Below are 21,287 nucleotides of genomic sequence, written 5' to 3' on the forward strand. Positions count from 1 at the left end.
AAGAGACTGGCGTTCTTTTAAATGGACACTTGTTTTAAGCGCGTTCTGAGGCGCGAACCATTTAAAGAGTTCCCCAGGGGCGAAGCACTGGTTCTTAATAAGGTATTGAGCGAAAACCCTGCCTCCCTGACGCTTTAAGAAGACACACGTAAAACGACCTAGCGGCCCTCCACTTCCTGGATTCTTAAAGTTTTCGCTGCGGGTGGTAAATCCCGGCCCCTCAATCCCGCCCTTAAGGCATCTTGGGAAATGTAGTTCCCCCCTTCCTCCAGACACAAGGTGGCCGCCGTCTTGGAACTGCATTTCCCAGAAGGCTGTGCTCGCCGTCTCCGTAGTTCGGCTACAGGCGGGTGGGGCGAACCCCTCATCCTGGGCTTTATAATTTCTCCAGGGGAATGAGTGACGGAGGATAGACGCCTTTGGCGACGCCTTCCGTAGGTTGCCTATCCTGGCGAAGCTGGGAGCAGAGACCGTGGACTCGGCTCTACCTCTGCTTCCGATTGGGAGGCAAATAACGGAGGCGCCGCGTCTCCTTTAATCGCGGTGGGCGGGTCGCCGGGACGCGACTCGCGTTGCTATTGGCGGCGGTTAGGGGCGCGGAAACTAAACGCGCTGCAACGGTAGCCGCTGCTTCCTCCGGCTGCTCCGGCGCCTTGGGCGCCCCGGGCCCTGCCATGGCTTCGCCCTGCCCGGTAAGTTCCTGCGGCAGCGGTCGCCTAGGCCTTAGTCTCCCCGCGGAGACAGTGGGCGCCTGGCCGGGGCGAAGTCTGCGAGGGGGGCGGTAGGGACTTCGGGTTCCGAGCCCGTCCTCTCCCGTCCCAGTTTATCGTCTGTGCATGGGGGGCTGAGTTGGGCCACGGAGGGAGGCCTTGTGCGGGCTACCAGGGCGAACACACCAGTCCCTAGGGGCCCCCAGGATTTGCATCCCAGCTGGGGAGACACTGGGGCAGCCTGACTGGAGCTGTGACCTGAGGCCAGCGCCGGGCCTCTGGCCTCGGCCTCGCCGTCCTGAGCAGTGGATGGCTAGACGGGGGCTGTTGAGAGCACACCCTACTCCAACGTATGGGAACAGCAGGCCTCAGGGATGCCTGCAGTGTGACCTAAACCGGGCTGCGTCTGTGAGTCCCAGGGTCGGCCATCGGCCAGAGGGGAGCACCCCGCAGCCTCTCTTTGTGAGAAGTTGTTTCGAATTTGCCTGGCCTTCTGGCTGGGTTGAGAGTTCAGGAGGCTGGGTGGTGGCCTGTTGGTCCCCTTAGGTATCTGGGGACATGAGCAGAGGGCTCAAACTAGGATCCAGGCCTATTGATCCCTAATCTAGTGCTCTTCCCACAAGACCCTTTCTCCCAGCCCATGGGATTGGGGGAGAGGGTGTTGGGAGATTTCAGGACCCTTCTGGTCAGGGGTGGACCTGAACTTGCCTCTGCCCAGTGAGCCTAGAGGTGGGCATTATCTTACTCTTGCTCTTCCGAGAGACTCAGGTGGGGCAGTTGCTGCTCAGTTGGGGGCCCTCCCCCAGCTGCCACTCCCTCTCTTGTTGAAAGGGGGACTCAGGCTGGTGTGTTGGGGGTTGAACTGGGCATTGGGCCATGGGGACCTTTGTCCTGGTTACATCTGTGTGGCGTGGCACTGGCCTTGCTCTACCCCAAGGACATTTTTCCCCAAGAGGGGACCTTGCTGGGCTTCCTGGTGCACCCGGAATGCTTCTTTGAGGTTCCTGAGGTTTGGGGCTCTGGAGTACTATCTGCATGGCTTCCGAAGCAGGGTCCTGAACTAGGACTTCTCTGATGCTGGATGGAGTGGGTAGTGGTGATGCCAGGGGCCTCTCCACAGCTGACCTTTGGGTTTACTAACCATTCTGCAATGGGATCTGATTCCTGAGGTGGGGGGTGCTGTAAGGCCCCCATTTTCTCTCATCTTTTTAAAAAATAACTTTATTGAGACATACCATAGAATTCACTTTTTTAAAATATAAAATTCAGTGGTTTTTAGTGATTTCACAGTGTCATGCAGCCATCATCACTATCTAATTCCAGGACATTTTTGTCACCCCAGAAAAACCCTGAACCCATTAAAACAGTCACTCCCCTTCCTTCTCATTTCCTCCCTCCCCACAACCCCTGGCAATCACCAATCTGTTTCTGTCTATAGATTTGCCTGTTCTGGACATTTCATAGAGATGGAATCAGACAAAACGTGGCCTTTGGTGTCTGGCTGCTTTCACTAGGAATGTGTTTTTAAGGTTCATCCACGTGGTAGTGTGTGTCAGTGCTTCATTCCTCCCATGGCTGAATAATGTGCCACTGCATGGATATAACACGTCTTGTTTATCCATTCATCCATTGGTGGGCACTTAGGTTTGTCTACTTTTTGGTTATTAGAATAATACTGCTGTGAGCATTTGTGTACAGGGTTTTGTGTGAGCATGTTTTCAATTCTTTCGGATATTTACCTTGAATTGCTGGGCCATTTGATAATTCTGTTTAACTTTTTGAGGAGCTGCCAAACTGTTTTGTACAGAGGCTATTTTCTTGCTTTTTCTTTTTTTCAGATTTTAAAAAAGATTTTGTGTTCACATTTTCATATGAATTTTAGGATCAGCTCGTTAATTTCTGCCGAAAGATACACTTGGGATTATCATAGGGATTCTGTTAAATCTGTAGATCAATCATGAGAGTAGCATTTTAAAAATATCGGGTTTTCCAAACTATGAACATGGGATGTCTTTCCGTTTATCTTGTTCTTTCTGAATTTCTTTCAATGATGTTTTGTAGTTTTTGCTGGATATATCTTGTACTTCTTTTGTTAATTATTCCTAAGTATTTTACATTTTTAAAATATATCATAAATGGAATTGTTACCTTATTTCTTCTGGATTGCTCATTGCTGGTGTACAGAAATACAATTGATTTTTGTATATTGATTTTGTATCCTGGAACCTTGCTGAACTTGTCTGTGAGTGCTAATAGTCTTTTAGTGGGTTCCTTAGGATTTTCTACATACAAGACTATGCTGTGAGCATTTTTTTTTTTTTTTAAGATTTTATTGGGGAAGGGGAACAGAACTTTATTGGGGGACAGTGTGTACTTCCAGGACTTTTCTTTTTTTTTTTTTTCCCCCAAGTCAACTTGTTGTCCTTTCAGTCTTAGTTGTGGAGGGCACAGCTCAGCTCCTGGTCCAGTTGCCATTTCTAGTTGCAGGGGGCGCAGCCCACCATCCCTTGCGGGAGTCGAACCTGCAACCTTGTGGTTGAGAGGACGCGCTCCAACCAACTGAGCCATCTGAGAGCTCAGTGGCAGCTCAGCTCAAGGTGCCATGTTCAATCTTTAGTTGCAGGGGGCGGAGCCCACCATCCCTTGCGGGAGTCGAGGAATTGAACTGGCAACCTTGTGGTTGAGAGCCCACTGGCACATGTGGGAATTGAACCGGCAGCCTTCGGAGTCAGGGGCATGGAGCTCTAACCGCCTGAGCCACCGGGCCGGCCCCCGCCATGAGCATTTTTAAACTCTCCCGGCTGTTATAGGAAGAGTCTTGGCTCTGGGAAAGCCTTTTCTCATCCAGCCTTCACACATTTGACCCTGGTCTCCCCCAGGAGGACCCCTCGCTGGAGAGGCATTTTAAGGGCCACCGAGATGCAGTTACCTGTGTGGACTTCAGTCTCAACATGAAGCACCTGGGTAAGAGGAGTCATCTTGTCCTGGGCATGAGGTTATGAGCTGAGAAAGCCAAGTTTCCCCCTGGGAGGTGTGGTGTGGGGGAGGCAGGGGACAGTGAGGACCCCCGTGCTCTGTCTAGACCCGCATCTCGCTTCAGGCAGCCAGCTCTGGGCACTGGGCTTCGTGAGCTCCATTCTACGTGCCAGGTGTGAGGCCCAGAGCGGCGGAGGGCCTTCCAAGGTCACCGCCACCTTTGAGGGTGGAGCTGGGTTCCAGGTTTTTCCCTATACACCCCAGCCACCTCTTAGGTCTGGCCTGCAAAATGGGTCCTAAATAGTGGCTCCTTTTCCTCGGGTCTTTATCGATTGTGCTGCCCACAGTCACATGGGCACCTTGTCAGATGGGAAAGAAGTGGCGCAGGGCCCGGCACTCCCCTTCCCCACTGCCCTTGTACCGCAGCGGAGTGACCCCCAACTTGGCCACCTGGGGGCTCATACACAGCCGCCATGGCTGCAGCTTCCTTGTTTCTATGGGCGAGATTCCCCCTTCATCTTATGGGCAAGGTACCCTGCCAGAAGCTGCTGGCCTTGTGTCACTTCAGATTTGCAGGAAACTGAAATCATTTTTGGTCCATTTTTGGGGACCTCCTCTAGGCTTCTGATTGGTACAAGGCCCATTGGATTGGGCTGGCTTTCCAGTGTTGGGAGGACTTGCTCTCCAGTGTCCTCAGGGTGTGTCTGTGGGGAGACCTGGGACCCCACGGGGGATGAGTTTTCCCATGAGCCCCCTGGGTTGCCCAGGGCTGACGTTTCTGGGGCTGGTTCCCATGTGGGCCTGCCGCTAGGAGAGCTGGCACGCCTTAAGCTCTCCAAACTCCTGGTCCCCGTTCACTGGAGGTGTGATCTGTCCCCGAGGGGAAGATGCTCCCCCCGTCCCCGTCGCCCCCAAGTTGTGGTGGGGCCTCGAGGCCCGCTAGAGCCAAAGGTCACAGTGTTCCTGCTCTCCTCAGCCAGCGGCTCCATGGACTCGTGCCTCATGGTCTGGCACATGAAGCCCCAGTCACGTGCCTACCGCTTTGCTGGCCACAAGGATGCCGTCACCTGTGTGAACTTCTCCCCTTCGGGACACCTCCTTGCTTCAGGCTCCCGCGACAAGACTGTCCGAATCTGGGTACCCAATGTGTAAGTTATAGATTTTGAGGGGCCTGAGTCTGGGGTCCTGGTGCCAGAGCTGTCCCCACCTGGGTCCCCATCCTGACCCTGTACTGGTCACAGTGACACATCTACCCCACTTCCGAGAAGGTGCCATCAGAAGCTGAGGCTTCATTGGGGCCCTCCCCTCGGGGTTGGGAGAGGGATTCTGGGCTGACCCTAGCCATCCTGGAAGGCACTCTGCCTGATGCTTGCACAGGGCTGAGGTGGGGGCTCTGACCACCCTGTTGGGGCCCGGGACTCAGGCCTGGATTGACTCGAGGGGCCCCCGAGGGGTGAGGAGAGCTTCAATGTGCTTGTGGGCCCTCACATGTCTGTTGGGGTTCCTGACTCGGGACGCCTGCCCCTCACGTCGCTGTCAGGGTTTTCTGACTCTGGACACCTGTCCCTCATGTCACTGTCGGGGTTTCCTGACTCTGGATGCCCGTTCCCACAGAAAAGGCGAGTCAACTGTGTTTCGTGCACACACGGCCACAGTGAGGAGCGTCCATTTCTGCAGCGATGGCCAGTCCCTCGTGACAGCCTCTGACGACAAAACAATCAAGGTGTGGTCGACTCATCGCCAGAAGTTCCTGTTCTCCCTGAGCCAACACATCAACTGGGTCCGCTGTGCCAGGTGAGCGTCATCCTTCCCGAAGAGCCTTGGAGGGACCTGACGGGGGACTGCCAGGTACTCGCATCATGACCTTGGGCAAGGTAGCTCCTCTTTAACCTTCCTGAGCCTCAGCTTCCTTATCTGTGAAATGGGAACAATAACAGTTCTGCCATGGTAAACTGTTGAGAAGCTTCACTGAGCTGAAGCAGGACAAATAAGTTGTCCCGTTGCCAGCCATGCCGACCCGACGTCTGTGCTGAAGCTGCCTATAGCCAGTCAACAGGGACCACTTATTAGCAATAGCAACCGTAACAAGGAGGTCATATCAGCACTGCTGCTACACAGGGCCTTCTAATTCCTCCTGGCCGTCCTGCAAGCACGGTGGTATCGCTCCCATTTGTAGATGAGAAACCTGAGGCCAGAGTGGTGCAGTGGCTTGCCCCAGAGCTTGGTGGGTAAGGGGTAGGATGAGGTTGAACCTGACTCTGGCACTAGGCCTTGCCTATTTTCCTCTGGGGTGTTCTGCTCCTCAGAGGTTGATTTTGCTCCAGAGCTGTTTAGGGGCGGGGCAGTCCTGTGGGGATGGGGCGACCCAACGGCCCTATCAGGGTCTGAGAATTGCAGACACAGATGTGCCTGCTTCTGGCTTATGCTGTTCCTTTCTATGGAGATCTCATCTGTCAAATCTCTATGCTCCAAAGGAAGAGGCTGGGGGTGTCTGGGGACCATGCGAATCACAAGTCGGCCTGTGTCCTGGGGACCCCATGAAGTGACTTGTTCTCCAGGGCACCTGTTCCCTGTCCTGGGAGGCCCCTGTTGCTCTCAGAGGTCTCACCACCAGGCTCCTGACAAGAAGGGGGGCCAGGCCAGCAGACGAGCATCAACTGCACAGCAGCCTTTGGTGGCGGGGCCCCAGGCCTCCCCCTTGTTTGCAGGTTGTGTTTTGCTGACCCGTTGTCAGAGTCACATGTGGACTCGGGGGACCTGAAATCGGCCCGTGATGCCGATGGTGGGCTTTGGGCCACCTTAATGCTAATGGCACCAGCAGTCAGCACGCACAGGCCACGTGCAGAGCCGGGCCCTGCTATGCCTGCCCCGTCTCACAGAGGGGAAGCCACTTGCTCAGGGTCACAGGTTAGAGCAGGGCACGTGGCCCCGCTGGTTCCCGGGGTCGGGGCAGGAAGGTGGCTGCGGGAGGTGGCGTGCGGCGCCCGTGATGCCTGTTACTCGGTGGAGTGACCCATGCCCGGCCCGACTCAGGTTCTCCCCCGATGGGCGGCTCATCGTGTCTGCCAGTGATGACAGGACCGTCAAGCTGTGGGACCAGACCAGCCGGGAGTGTGTGCACTCGTATTGCGAGCACGGCGGGTGAGTCCCAGGCCTCCGACACTGTCGGTGCCCAAGGAAAGCACAGACCGGGGCATGTGGAGGCCCATGGCCTTCGGTGGCAGCCACGTCTCTGCTGCTCCCTGTCTCCACACCTTTTCTGTGTAGCTGGGAGCTGCAGCTTCATCCCCATCCCCACAGATGAGGGGACCTCAAGGCCTGTCATTCTTGGCGCCTCTCTTTTCCCTTCACTTCTGATTCTCAGAATTGTGAGCTGTCTGTCTGACTGCTGTTGAACCTAAAAAGCACGTTAGTGTGTTATCTATGTGATGGCTTTATAAGTGAAAGGCCCTGTGGTCTTGTAGTGGGTGGTGGCTGTTCACACTGTGCCGTGTCATCGGGACAGGGAGGGGCCTGCATCTGGGCAGGGACTCACCTGTTCCGGACTCTTAAGTGAACCCTGGTTGTTGCCCCCTTACGTGAGGCTGGGAGCCCCAGGTAAGGGCCCCTCCAGAAAGCCAGCCATGATACCTGCCTGGGTGTCCCGTGGGTATATTGAGGACCTAGGGTCCCTGCTGGCCCTTCGTCTGGGCCTCAGTGGGCAGGGCCTGCCTGCATCCACTCTGGTGAGGGTGCCAGCTCTACCTCTGAAAGCCCCGGTAGCCGGCCGACCTTTGGTCTGAAGACGGCTTTCTTTACTTGTATTAATCTGTAGAAGTGGATGCTGGGACTTGCCCCCTGGGGAAGCCTCCTGGGTCACGATAGTCAATGCTCTCATCCTCTCCTTCTTGCTCTCCCTTGGCCATCTGGTAAAGAAACAGGGTGGGAGGGAGGCATTCTGGGCTGAGGGACAGCGTGAGCACAGGTGCAGGGGTGGGACGGTGCTGGGTGTCTCGGGGTCTGTCCTGAGCCAGCGCAGACTTTCTACAGCATGTGGGGGCCCCTGTCTTTCCAGCTTCGTCACCTACGTGGACTTCCACCCCAGCGGCACGTGTATTGCTGCCGCCGGCATGGACAACACTGTGAAGGTGTGGGACGTGCGGACTCACCGGCTCTTGCAGCATTATCAGCGTGAGTGTCCACGAGCAGCCGCAGTGGGACTGGGTGCCTGGGTCTCGCTCTTTGCTGTGGTGCTTAAATGGGCTTGAGGACAGCCCTGGCTGTGAGTAGGGTCCCGGGTCTGCTGGGCTCCCCAGCGCTGGGCAGTCTGTGGTGTGGTTATCCTGCCTGGGAGCCTGGGCCAGGAGATGAGTGTGGTGCGACCTGGCGTCCACTAAGCCCTTTGGTGCCCACTGATGAGGTGGCAGAGTTGCATGCACACTGCAGGGCCAGATGGGGGACCCTTGATGGGTCTCTCGCCAGGGCTCCTCTCCGGGCACCTCTCGGACTGCCCATACCACTCACCTCCCCCTGCAAAGGAGGCTCTGCTCTCCAGGGCCAAGGTGACAACCCTTGACCTGTGCTGAAGTGGGTAGGTCTGTCAAAAGTGGTCAGTGTTAGTGGGACATTGGTCACCTCTGGTCCCATGGTGTCCTCCACAGATGTCGAGTCGTGAGCCATATGGAGGGTCGATTTAGCTTGGGGCCAAGGTCAGGAGCCAGCCCCGGGGCTATGTCCCCCTACTTAGTTGTAAAGCAAGGCAGTGGGCTGGGTCAGGCTCTAGGTGGAAGCGAGGGGGCGCGGGCAGACTAGGGTGTGATTTGGGTGTGATAGCTGAAGGTGTTGGGGTGTGAGCCACCAGCCCCCCCGGCTGTGGGGAGGGCACAGGAGGCAGACCAGGGTGGGCGGGCAGGTGGGCTCGGGGTTGAGGCCCGGAGGGACAGAGTGGGAGTTGTTGGAAGAACTGTGGTTGTTGACTTGGGACTAAGTTTAAAGTTCATGCGCTCACTTCTAGAAGTCACACCTGGAAATGGTAAGGACATGTCTGGACAAAGGTGTGGCCGTGGGGTTCAGGGCTTTCCCCCCAGCACCCTGCAAGCCCTTCTTAACTGATTCTCAGATGCTCGAGAACATCACTTTGTTAGGGTAACCAAGGTGACAGACCTCTCAAGAAGGGGGAGTTGCCCCCAGTCTTGAAAAGCAGAGTGGAGGGTGGGCTCTGCAGCCAGCTTCAGCATTCTTAGCTGTGTGACATTGAGTGGGTCCCTTGAGACAGTGACGGCTCGTGTCAGAGCTGTTGTTGGGAAGGTATTGAGTTGGTCCATGTCAAGAACTTAGTGCCGGGCACAGACAGGAGCCAGGTATAGTGTTAGTGACGATGACAATTATGCTGATGATGCTGAGTCTCAGTCTGGAGTCGGGAGGTCCGGTGCCTCTGATCCCGCCGCCCAGCTGGTCAAGGCCTGCAGTACCCCACAGCACCACCAGGTGGCAGGGGCCAGCCGCATGGACAGGGTCTCTCCTCCACAGGGAGCCAGGCAGGTTTCTGTAACGGCAGCGGCGGGATCTGCCTTCCACTTGGAGGGCATGCCTCTCCCTCCCCTCCTTCAGGTTTAGAAGCCCTTCCTCTGCTCCAGGCCAGACCTGAGTTAGAGATGGGGACGGTGGGCAGGTGCAGAGGAGTGCTGGGCGGGAAGGCTTCCCCTGAGCGAGGGGGAAGGAGGGAGGGCCTGGACGGAGAGCTGGGGAGGGAGGGTGGCGAGGCTGTGCGGGGTGAGCAGCAGTGCCTGTGTAGGGGACTGGAATAGCGCTTCCCTTGTGGGGTTTGAGGGTTATAATACAGTGCCAGGGAGGGGGTGGTGCCACGGAAGTCTTCACACTGGGGGCCTCCAGGCCCACCTCAGATGGGGTGGGAGCCCAGGCCTGACGTCGGTGGGGTGCAGCAGCAGGTACCCACTGGGCAGGGCCTTGAATGCCAAGCTCTGGCCCAGAGTCCAAGGTGCAGCCTGGCTGGCAGTGTGGGACCAGCTGGTCACTCGAGGAGTGAAGGGATGAGGGGCATATGAGGACAGCCTTGCTGAGAGTCCACTTGGGCAGGAAGCTGGCGAGCCTGGGTGACTGGTGGGTGGGCAGTCCGTGCCCGATGTCTGGGTGAGACCCGGGCGTCAGAGTGGAGCAGCGTCAGGCCCAGGGGATGGGCTTTGGAGATTGACCAGAGGTAGAAGCTGATGATGGTGGTTGGAGGGGCCCGCTGGGCCCAGGGACCTGGGACATGAAAGGACTGAGGCCATATCCTGGGTCCCTGTGACTGAGGGACCACAGAAGAGAAAGGTCCACAAAGCAGCCAGTGTGAGGACTGGGACCCCCCTCTGCCAGCACAGGAGGGCTGAGGAGGGCAGAGCCAGGGTCTCGTGCAGAGGTGGTCAGGAGGGGGGTGATGCAGAGCCGTCAAGGAGAGGAGGCTGCTGCAGAGAGGTCCCTGGGGTTCTTGGGGGTGGGTGGGGGTGGGGGGTCAGCGACTGGCAGGGCTGGGGACCCAAGCTGGCATTGGGCTGAGTCCTGAGGACCTGAGGTGCATGAGGCTGTCAGGCCCCGTGGAGAGATTTCAGTCTGTTTTTGCTGCTGTCCTTTCGTCTTGTGACAGAAACACTCCATGGGCTGCAGCATCTTTTTCTCAAGCTGCCCTTAATACAGATCAGAGGCTTCGGGGGCTTGGAGTCCCCCATAAATAACTAGGTTCCTTCTGAGCGCTCTGTACAATGCAAGGCATATGATGAGTGTTCACAGGGCAGCAAACTCATCCCACCACCCTAGACTCCCCTCCGGGGCTCAGGGAGAAACGGGCGATGGGAGGCTGGAGGAACGCCCCTCTCCCTCATTGCAGCCTGAGGGTCCCGGCCAGGTCTCTTCAGGTCAAGCGGCCCCCAGAGAGCTCTGCGGCAGAAACTCCTCCCTGAGAGGCTCTCCCCAGCCCCCGAGCAGCAGCTGCTCCCCACGCCCAGAGGTGCAGGGGGATCTGTTTGGATGGAAGCTGATTCCCTGAGATGGGCTCTCAGCCCTCAGGCAGAGGAAGCTTGAGCTGTTTTCTGTCCCTGATTCCTAGGAAACCTATGGGAGAGTTTTTAAGGACACAGTGACATCCAGTGTTTCCCCTGGTGGCTCTGGATGAACAGCAGGCACTCCTCAGTGGGCTTGGGCGCATGAGGCTGTTGGGCTCTTTGAGAGAATTTGGTTTGTGATACAGTGGTGTGTGGCCTGCCACTCTGCGGTCGTGCTCCGTGGAGGGCACATCCCGGCCGTGTTGGGTGGTTGGAGTCACTTTGGGCTACAGCAGGCAGCTGGTGCCATTTGTCTCAGGCAGGAGCTGGTTGGCTGTGGCCGATCCTGCAGGGAGCAGCCCTGATTTCCCAAGCGGGCGGGGCTGCTGGAGTCCTGGGAGTGCCCGTGCCGGGAGGAGGGCTGGGCTCCATATGCTCCAGCCCACGCTAGGACTGTTCAGACATCTGAGCAGCAACCCCCGTCCTGGTTTCCAGGCACGTGCAGGTCCATCATCCAGTGACAGGCCTGGGTGGTCAGCAGGGCCGGGCTGCTCCCCATTTCACAGGGGAAGTTTGAGGCTTGCGCGTGGTCATGCACCTGGGAAGCTGGGAATGTGGGTCTCCGACTCGGCCCCTGAGCCTGGTGTCTGTCCACCGTTCCATGCTGGGCTCCTTGTACCATATTGATTCTAGTCATTCACTTGCCCAGGCCCCTGGGAGGACTTGGCTTGGCCCTCTCTGGAAGCTCCAGCTAGAGCTCAGTCCCAGGTTCTCTATCCGTGGGGCCTCAGCATGCCCCGGTCCCCCTTCCCCAAGGTGTAGTCCCAGAGGGTTTCTAGCAGCTATGCAGCCAGCAGGCAGGCCTGCACCCTTCGCTTGGTGTTTTGAGACCAAAAAGGTTGATCAGATCCCCCCCTGACCTGGCTAGCTCAGTGGCGCTTTCCCGCCACCCCCATGTGAGGCTTATGTGACATTCGCAGAGAGGAGTGTTCACAGTGTCCTTTGCTGCTGGGATCAGAGCACCTTCGTGGTATGAATTCAGAGGCCCAGTGATGCCAGAGCTGCCGGGTCCCTGGTAGTGCCAGCTGCTCATCATGAGAAGCTACCCTGGGCGGCGGTGGGTTGTGAGGGTGGGGCGTGCCCCAGAAGGTTCCTCCTGCTTGGGCACCTGGGGTTTCTCTGGGCCCCCTGGCCAGTTTGGAGCTCAGCGGGCAGCGGAGCAGGTTTGCTGAGGGCTTCTCCCTGCAGAGCTGTGTGGGCAGAGTGGGTGTGGGTACCCAGGTTTCTCCCTCAGCCACCTGCTGCCCACAGGCTGTGGCCAGTTCCTGGTGCTTCGGGGCAGGCTCTGCATTGGCCTTGGTGCCACCCTCCCTGGGCTCCTGACTTGCAGACATCGGGGGGATAATAGCCAGGAGCCCCCAACTGTGTCTAAGTAGTGATCTGCCATCAGGTGCCACTGACACCCGCCATGGACCAAGCAGAGGGCCTGCAACCTTGGGCTTGAAGAAAAATGGGCTGTTTGTGCACAGTCACTGCTCAGGCTGCGTGACGAGAGGCTCACCCCCTTGGGGGCAGCCGAGCCTCTGTGGGGGCTATTGTGCAGGGACTGTTGAATCTTATGAGGCCTCCCTGGGTGGCCTCACCACCTCTCCAGAGCTGAGAAGCTGCCCCAGTTGGTGGCAGAGGTGGAGGGGTCGCTGCGTCCCTCGGCCGTACCTGCCCTCTGCCCTTGGCTCGGATGAGTCTCCTCTTCTCAGATCGTGCTGTTCCCCTGGGAATCCTGTGCCCCCCCCCCCCCCCCCAGCTCCTCTCAGCGATGGCCATCCTGGCGCAGCCCCGGGCCAGGCCTCGGTTGACCCCGATTGCCTGTCTTCAGGCTTCAGCTGTGCCCCTGGCCCACCAGCCGGCACCTGACTAGTGTCCCTCCCCAGTGCACAGCGCAGCGGTGAACGCCCTCTCCTTTCACCCGTCGGGAAACTACCTGGTCACAGCATCCAGTGACTCGACCCTGAAGATCCTGGACCTCATGGAGGGCCGGCTGCTCTACACGCTCCATGGGCATCAGGTGAGGGCGTGGGCCTGGCACCCGAGCAGGGCTGAGTCCCCTTGAGTCAGCCCTTCCCTCGCTGCCCACTGTGGGTGGTGTCTATGGGCCCCTTGTGGCCTGGGCAGTGAGGTGAGATGCAGAAGCAGGTTTGGCCCCATAAGACCTGTGACCTCCGTGGGGCTTGGCCCTGCAGCTGAGAAGGGAGTACAGGAGTTCAGGGGTAGGGAGTGGGCAGAGAGGCATCGGGATGTGGTTGGCAGACTTCCCCGGGGGGCTGAATGCAGCCTGTCCGACACCTCATGACCTCAGGCATCCATCCCTTGGTCCGGTGGTTGAGTGGAGCCCTGGAACCCATGCCCTGATTGCTTTGGGGTCTCCCAGGGTTCTGCAGCCATGGACACCTTTGGAGATACAACAACAAGCAGGGGGAAAATCTTCTTGTACATTTTTTGGGAATTCCTGGACTCCCTGCATGGGCCCTGTGGGCAGCTGTGTGAGGGGATGGCAGCGGCGTGCCCCAGCAGCTGGCCTAGGTGCAGCCTGTCACACCCCCATACAGGGAGCTGTGGCTGAGCTGTCTCCTGCTGAGCAGAGCAGGTGAAAGACCATCGCCTGTCCTGGCAGAGGCACCACACCCAAGTGGGCCAGGAGGTGCGGACACAGAGCTTTTCAGTTCATCCCCTTCCCCACCTGTGAGCAGGGTGCAGGCAGGATGGAGAGGGGACAGGTTGTGGAGGGCCGAGCGAGGCCCTGAGGGCTCATCCATCTCAGGCCGGCAGCCAGGTGTGAGGTGTCTAGCCCTGGGCCTTCTGGAGCCCATTGCTGTCAGAGGCGAGACACATAGGGCCACTCGCCAGGGCTTTGGGTGGGGCACGGCCTTCTGCTTCCTTGGGGCCCAGAGGCCACGTGCTGCCTTCAGCGGTGGTGGCTCCTTGCCCTCCCTGTCAGAGTCGTGTCTGGTGTGCGGGAAGACCAGCAGGCCTGCTCCCCAGTGGCTGGCACACGTAGGCATAGTGTACGGCCCTGGGGCTGGGCTGCCTGCTGTTCCTGTGGGAAGTGTGGCAGGAGCCACCATGGTTAGCCCTTCAGCAAGTCAATCATTTGGATTCACATGTCACCAGTTTGGGATCTTACAGCCACGAGTGCATCTGAAAACCACAGCAACGCTTGCTTCCTCTCTTGCTCCCCACAAAAAGAAAGAAGAAGCACTACGCAGACACACCATGCAAACAGATGCCCACCCACGGATCCCTTTTCTTTCTCTGTGAGGGCTCTTTAAGCAGCTGACTCACCTCTTCACCTGAGAACCCGCGAATGCAGCATCTGAAATGCCCTTCCTGCGACCAGGCCCAGCACCAGGCACGTAAAGGAAACCCGCTGACGTTCTGGAGAAGTGGGACGGGCCAAGTCACACTGTGCGGTTGCTTGTCTGGTGTCGAGCCTGGAAATGGGACTAGGCTGAGGGACAGCTGGCAGTTTGGGCGTATGGAGGACAGGAAATGGCTCCACAGAATCATTTCTTCCTCAGGACACCAAGCTCACAGTGCCCAGAGGGAGGGAAAAGAGAGAGAAGCGAGCTCACCTCTGTTCACTTTGCCATCTGGGTGTCTGTTTACCATCCACTCCCCAGCCTGCTGGACTGGGCACCAGGGAGACGAAATGGGTGTCATGGTCCCACCCCTGGGGCTCATGGCCTGGGAAGTGGGGGGCTTTTGGGGGGGTCAACAGAGCTGACATGCCCTGAGATGTGTCAGGAGACCGGGAGAGGCCGTCTAGTCTTACTTGGTCCTTGGAGGGTTGGGTGAAGGTGGGTGGGCTTCTCTCCCAGGGTGCATCTCAAATAAAAGTGGGAGTCAGAGGGTGAGGCTCAAGTTCCCACAAAGTCCCTGTCAAATACAGAAACGTCGGCTCTGTGGGCCTCCTGGGGTACCCATGCCGCCAGCTTCACTGTGGGCTGCCGGAGATGGGAGCCCCGGGGCCGGCTTGCCCTGACTCCACTCCATCCCTACGCTTGCTTTAACGCCTGGCCTCTCCCTAGAGAGCTGATTCTCCGTCCTCCCCCCCACTCTTCCTCAAGACCTGTGGTGAGACCTCCGTGGTGACCGCAGCTCGCGGTGGGGTTTCTGCAGCTGGCCGCTCATGCAGACCTGCCCACTTCCTTTGCCCTCTCTGCCTGCCTGGGCTTTCTTTTGGGGTGCTTCCTGACGACGTGGAAGCAGCTTCATGAGCGAGTGTTTGGTCTCAGGGCTGATGGGGTGCCCGTGTGGGGTGTGTGTGGGGTAGGGCTGCCGAGACAGCCTGTTTGCCCTGAGCAAAGCCCCACTTGCCCTCGGTGCCCCCAGGTCTGCCAGGGCCTGCTGTGGCTTCTTGTCGGGCCTGGCTCTGCCTCTGGGTCTGGGGCGATTCAGAGTCAGCTAGGTGCCTGCCTGAGGGAGGGTGGTGCAGTTGAGCAGCCTTAATTTGGGCAGTTGGTTAAAACAGCCCGCCAGCCAGACTGAATACCCACTGCTTGTGGAGACCTGTGGCCGGGAGTGGGGCTGCTCAACTGGCCCTGAGGAGTGTGGAGGCTGGGCCTGTGTTGTCACCTGGGAGCCGCTGTGCTCGGGGACGGTCCTGCCTGGAGGGTTTGTGAGATGCTGTCGCGGGAGTGGGAGAAGTTCTGTGACACCTGTGTTGACCCCTTTGGGGCATGTATGGCCTCCGCTGAGCCCCAGAGACAGAGCAGCGCCGTGTCATGGGGTTGCTGAGGGGTGGGCTGGAGCTCCGCCTGGCGCTCGGTGCAGGTGTGTAGTCATCAGAGGCTCTCCGTCCTTCTAGGAAGACCTGGGTTCTGGTGACTTGGGCTTTCACATTCTGTTCCGGAAGTGGCTAGTGCCTCCTCAAGCACAGCTGCCACCAGCCACTTCCTGAAGCGTGTGGCTGAGCAGCTCCGGGGTGGGGGAGTCCCAGTGGGTCCCAGGTGCCCCAGGATTCTTTCCTACAGATGGGGATGGCAGATCTGAAGGCACTTTTAAGTCCAGGCAGAGAAACTGAGGCCTGGAGAGTGGGCTGGACTTGTAGGGGCCTCGTGCAGCTTAGGGTGACAGAGCTGGGACAAGGACCTGAGTCCACCGTTCCCACCACTCTCACTTGCCTCGCACGTGCAGCTTTTAGAAGTTGTCATTCACTCTGGTTTTAGGTTACTGGTCTGTGGGAGGCCCGCAGGTCTGTGGCTGCTGGTGTCCCAGCCTTGCTGCTACATGACCCCGTTCTGGTCCAGCAAGAGGGAACCCCAAGACACTTTGGTTTGAACTTAGAGGACTTGCTTATGACAGTCCCCAGGCATAGCCCAGAGAAAGCACTGTTGTGTTTTTCTGTCAGATGGAGCTGCAGCCCCCTCTGGCTTCCAGTGCCACACCTGTGAGAAGGGACGCGGTCAAAGACGTTGGCCAAGGGAGGGCGCTCTGTGTGTGCCCGGGAAGTGGCCTGTGTGAAGACACACAGTGAGGGAGGGTCAGGATGGAGAAAGAAGGGTCAGGGGAGGCAGTGCTGCTGGGCTGGCGTTCCCTTGTTTGGGTTGAGGCCGGAAGTGCCATTCAGCTGCCCCTTAAAGCACAAGGACACCAGGACGGACGCACGTGCCAAGTGCCAGGTTGCGATCACGATCACCCAGTGCAAACGGTGTCTCCTGGGCTGGGCCCAAGGGCAGCGCCTCAGCCCAGGAGTCCCGCCAGGCCACCAGTTGGGTGGTCCTCTGGCCCACGATTGGCCGCGCTCCCCACTGGCCCATGTGAGCCTGGCTCACTTTGTGGGTGTGGGGTGGACATCAGTTACAAGTTACAGCGAACCTGAGGGACTCTGGTGCTGCTCCTGCAGTCCTGGCTCTGGGACTCTGAGCTGCAAAGGGCCTCCAGGGAGCGTGTTGGAGGACTGAGAGGTCCTGCCCACGGAGCTTGACGCACACACTCTGTACCCGGGGACAGCTACCGGGCTGCGCTTGGGCCCATGTGGCCCTTAAGAGTGTCATCGAGTGATTTGGGTGGCGAACCAGAGAGCTGGCTGCAACCTGCGTGGACACTGGGTCCTCGACAGCCCTGCTGCTCCAGCTGTGAGGGGCTCGGCGATGATGAGGCAGCGGGTACCAAGCGGACATGAACGCCTTTGCCAGGCAGGGGTGTGAGCCAGGCTGAGGAGCCTGTTGGGGCTGAGGGGTCGGGCACCTCTCTACCTACCCCTGTATCTCTAGCTACACATGCCCTCCAGGTGGAGAGTGGACAGGGCAGGCAGGCGCTGCCAGCCTGGATATAGCACACAGCCCTCCTTCCTCTGCCTTCACCCTGGGATTACCGGGCGATTTCTCACTCGGTGGCCTGGGCTGGTAAAGAGCCTGCACAGTCACCCTTGGCAGCTTTGACTGAGGCCAATTGCCGGGATGCTTTGGGTTGGGGAGGGGTCACACAGCCTTGTCTGGTGGGTGACGATGCCTAGCTTTCTAAGGAAACACCCTGGTATTTCCAGGAACCAATGGCTTGTAATCCCCGTTTCTGGGTTGGAAAACCCAGAGGCTCTCCTATCTTGTTGAGCTGTAAAAGCCTGAGCCTTGGGGGCTGTGGACGGCAGGAGAGGGCTTGGGCATCAGGGTCAGACCATTGCAACTCTGCCTCTGTCCTGCGACGTTGGGCAAGACCTTGACTTTGCTGAGTCTCCTGGTCTGTAACTGAGTCCTGGATCTGCCTCATTCTGGGAAGGACGTGTCTGCATTGCCCAGCACCGGACACAGTAGGTCCTCACAGATGTCAATCCCTGTCCACTTCAGTTCCTGGGATACAACCCCGTGCTGCTGTAGGTGAGAGCTCTTTACAAGGCCATTTAAAGTTACGGCCGTGATCCTGGCACGTGGGCGGGCAGGCATTGTTGTTAGGAAAATGGGTCCCTGGTAGGAGTTTCTGATGACCTAGTCCCTGGTGGTGGGCATGGGGCCATAGCCGTCAGCCCCCCACCCCGAGGGGATCGCCTGTTTCCCCTCCTACCCACCCACAGAATCTCAAGGGTTTGTCTGGCTTTTTATTTTGTGTAAGGTTGTTCTCATCCCCCCCAGAACGTCCTATTCCTTTGGCTTCTCTTTTGTCACACAGTTCCTGAAACCCGTCCCCTGGTGGGAGGACTGTGGTGAGTCCCCTGACTCAGACACACCCCCTACCCCAGCGCCCTGAGTGGATTTGGCCTGCGGGTCCCTTGGTCTGTTTGCAGTGTCCTTCTTAGTCCCGCCCATCAGGTCCAGGGCCCACGTCCTGGAGGACAGGCAGGGTGTCTGAGGGCACTGGGCTGGCTGGGGGAGCCAGTACCCTCTCCGAGGCTCTGCAGAGTCTTGCTGTGGAATCTGCATGTCATGCCCGTGGAGCAGGAGGAAAGGGAGTCCCTGCTGCTGGCTGGGTCTCCCAGCCACACGTGGGGTGAGACAGGCCTCCTCACCCCACCTCACCCCACGTGTAGCAGGAACACCAGGAGAGGGAAGGGCTTTCCCGCCAACCACAGCTGTCGTTTGAAGCCTTGTGCCCCGAGCAAGGCCCCCATAGCTCTGTGTGGCAAGCGTGGGGGCTGTGTGCTAGAAATAGAGATTTATTTTTCTGTATTTTCCGAAGCATAATCTCAAACCATGCTCATTTAGTTGAAGTCCCAGATCTATTTGGGAGAGGATAGTGGGCGGGACGTGGGTGGGGAGTTAAATCTGGTGTTCGTGTGGCTGTGGAGTGACTGAGCTGCAGAGACCAGTGGACACATGGTTCCATGCGCCCAGCTGGCCCACGGGCAGGCAGCTGTTGCTGAGGGCCCGGAACCCAACCCAGGGCTGCTGTCTGCTTGGAGGCTGCGTTGTCATGAAAACACAGGCTCAGAGCAGGCCCACTGATGTGATGGGAGCTTGTGCCATGCTGGGGCCTCGCTGGGGCTGGGCCAGTAGCCGCGGGGGACTCACCCTGCAGGAGGAAAGGCAGCCGCGTGACCGAGTGGACGGGGGCACTTGGGCTGCCCCTCGGGCTGCTCCAGGGGAAGGGAAGCTCATACCTCCTGGCCTGGGTAGTCGAGCACCTCCTAGGAGAGGTGAGGGGACATCGAGAGGGAGAACAGCTCATTTGCTCCAAAATAAGTAACCAAGAGGTCAGCCGGGCCCCCTGTCCCCTGGCAGCAGCCCAGGGTCAGTGGCTGGGAGCGGTGTCCCCAGCCAAGGTCGGGAGAAAGCGTGGCCATTCCTGGGCAGCAGCTCCTCCTGGAGGCTGCACTGGTCCCTGGGGCCATCGCTGCAACACGAGAGCCAGCCCACAGCAGGCGCTGGTAAGCGAGTGTCGGAGCCTCTCTGGCAGGGGTTTGTGGGAGACGCAGCCTGAGCCTGCGGGTCAGACCAGGACACCCACGCCAGCGGCCTCTCGGGCCGCCGTGAGATAAACACACCTTTCATCTCTGACTTGGGACATGTGGTGTGACATTCCTATTCGTTCCCTGGTAGCCACCGAGAAACTTCACAACCCTTGAGAGGTGGTGGTGGGTGGGGGTACCTGGCTGGGCCTTTGCCAGCATAGCCGGTGTGGGCACAGGGTCAGGTGGGGGCGGCGAGGAGAGCGGGAGGTCTGGACAAGCTGCAGGGCTTGTGGATGAGTCCCCAGGAGCTGTGGATCCACACCCCACAGGCCCCTTTGGTTTGCCTTGTGTGTAAATGTTCTCCATTGATGCTTTGCCGTTTAAAAATGGAACAGCCAGACAGTTGGTTCTCTTGGGTCTGGAGGTTGGCAAGGCAGAGGCGGCGTGTGGTAAAATGGCTGAGTGTGGGTCCAGCTAAGCTTGAGGGCCGTGTGGCTGGGATAGGAGGCAGAGGGGGTGGAGGCCAGACTGTGTTCCGTATGCAGGATGACCAAGCAGGTTCGTGTCACGAAAGACTCTGGCTGTCCAGGTCCGGAGAGGGAAGGTGGGGGAAAGGGCCTGGTGGGGCCTAGGAGCTGCCTGGGGACCAGGACTCCAGGCAGATGGGCACCTCCAACCGTCCAGGGAAGACTGGACTTCACGCTGCTGAGGGCCCAGCCAAGTGCTACTGCTCAGTCACACTTGGGTCACTGCAGAGGTCCCTGGATTTTGCCTAGGGGAGGAAACAGCTTGGCAACACCCCAGCCCCGAGTAATTAACAGAGAGGAGTAAGCCGCTACAAAGGCAAAACGATCTTAAAGACATGCATCCTGTCTGACCACTGTCCATGATGAAAGAGACGGCCCAAGCCCCATGGTTTGGAAACTGGAACGTACTGTGGAATTACTGCTGCGCTGAAGAGAAAATCCCGGTGGGAACGGAACACTTGGAGGTGAACGATCGTGGAACGTAGCATATTGGAAATATTGGGATCTAAGGTGGTGGTGATCAGAGGTAAATTTGTAGCCTTAAGTGAATTTATTTAAAACCAAGAAAGATTGAAAAATAACTGAATTAAGATCTGAATGCAGAAAGAGCAGAAAAAATGCAAAGCAAAAGAAGGCCTCGAGCTGACCGTGTCTGCTGGGCAGTGAGTGGTCAGCTTTGGTCAGCTGTCAGGGAGGGCGGGATGAGGGTCAGAGGCTGAGGCCATTGGAGGCCGACTGCGGGGTTGACAAGATGACTCTCAGCGGGGGGGCCTGTCTGCATTCCAGTCGGGCCACAGCAGAGCCCGGCCAGCCTCTCTGGGCTGTGCTGAGTGCCCCGGGCTGCTTGCCTGAGCCACGGACAGACGGATGGGCGGGAGCCTTTGTGGAAGGCCTCTTTCCAGGAACACCGACAAACCTGGTATGGGAGCCAAGCAGGCCTCTTGAAATGGGCACCGTTGGGAAGGACTGCAGGCCTCACCCCTCGAGAGTCCCCTCATAGCTCACTGTCACTCGTGCCATTCCTGGAGTCTCCTGGTACTTGGGCCCTAGGGAACGTTCCAGCACTTCCTGCCTAGAGGGCTCCCAGCACCTGCTTTCTGGTCCTGACTCACTGCCAGCCACATTTCTTCGCTGCTGCTGCCGCTGCTTGGTCTCCAGCACCTTGTCCCCAGCTTGCCATCTGGTGGTTGAGGGATGGCAGGAAAAGTGACTGACCCATGAATATTTGTTCGGTTCCTTAGTTGCTGTGACTTCTTGGAAACCTGCCAAGCCAATTTCTCAGCCAGCTCTGGCCAGGATGGAAGCCCCGTTTCTTGGACACTCCTTGTACTTTTGCCCTCCCTTTTCCCTCTTCCCTCTTTGTTTTTCCTCAAAATGAAAATACATTTTTTTTAATTGATGCGGTAATGCCACACACTTGTTAAAAATTCAAAGTATGGGAAATTACAAAGATTTCCAAGAATCAAATAAAAGCCACCTGAAATTGTTACACACACACACACACACACACACACCCCCTATAGGTCCTCTGAACCTTGTTAGCCCTCGGTGACTGTCACTTGGCGCACTTGGTGACTGAGTGGCGCACGACCTGCCCCCTCCCACACATAGGCCCCATGTGGGAGGCTTTGCATCTGGCGTCACACTCACTGGTGTAACACCATGGTCCCCTTCATCA

At 58.1% G+C, this 21,287-nt stretch overlaps 1 protein-coding gene across 3 annotated transcripts in view; it reads left to right on the forward strand.

Moving 5' to 3' along the window:
- The first annotated feature begins 343 nt into the window (after positions 1 to 343).
- Positions 344 to 21,287, forward strand: part of POC1A (POC1 centriolar protein A) — a 64,063-nt gene continuing 43,119 nt past the window's right edge. Inside the window, exons 1-7 of one of the 3 annotated variants that reach the window (XM_019753299.3) lie at positions 344 to 692; positions 3,590 to 3,674; positions 4,663 to 4,834; positions 5,301 to 5,480; positions 6,720 to 6,827; positions 7,741 to 7,856; positions 12,634 to 12,767. In XM_019753299.3, coding sequence (XP_019608858.1) covers positions 675 to 692; positions 3,590 to 3,674; positions 4,663 to 4,834; positions 5,301 to 5,480; positions 6,720 to 6,827; positions 7,741 to 7,856; positions 12,634 to 12,767 — 813 coding nt within the window. In that variant the 5' untranslated portion in view covers positions 344 to 674. The remainder of the gene's footprint in view (positions 693 to 3,589; positions 3,675 to 4,662; positions 4,835 to 5,300; positions 5,481 to 6,719; positions 6,828 to 7,740; positions 7,857 to 12,633; positions 12,768 to 21,287) is intronic. The other 2 variants (XM_019753298.3, XM_019753297.3) reach the window with 2 other exon arrangements.

The sequence above is a fragment of the Rhinolophus sinicus genome, chromosome 5 (assembly GCF_057876585.1).
Source record: "Rhinolophus sinicus isolate RSI-liver-muscle chromosome 5, RSI-T2T, whole genome shotgun sequence".
NCBI classification, from domain to species: Eukaryota; Metazoa; Chordata; class Mammalia; order Chiroptera; family Rhinolophidae; genus Rhinolophus; species Rhinolophus sinicus.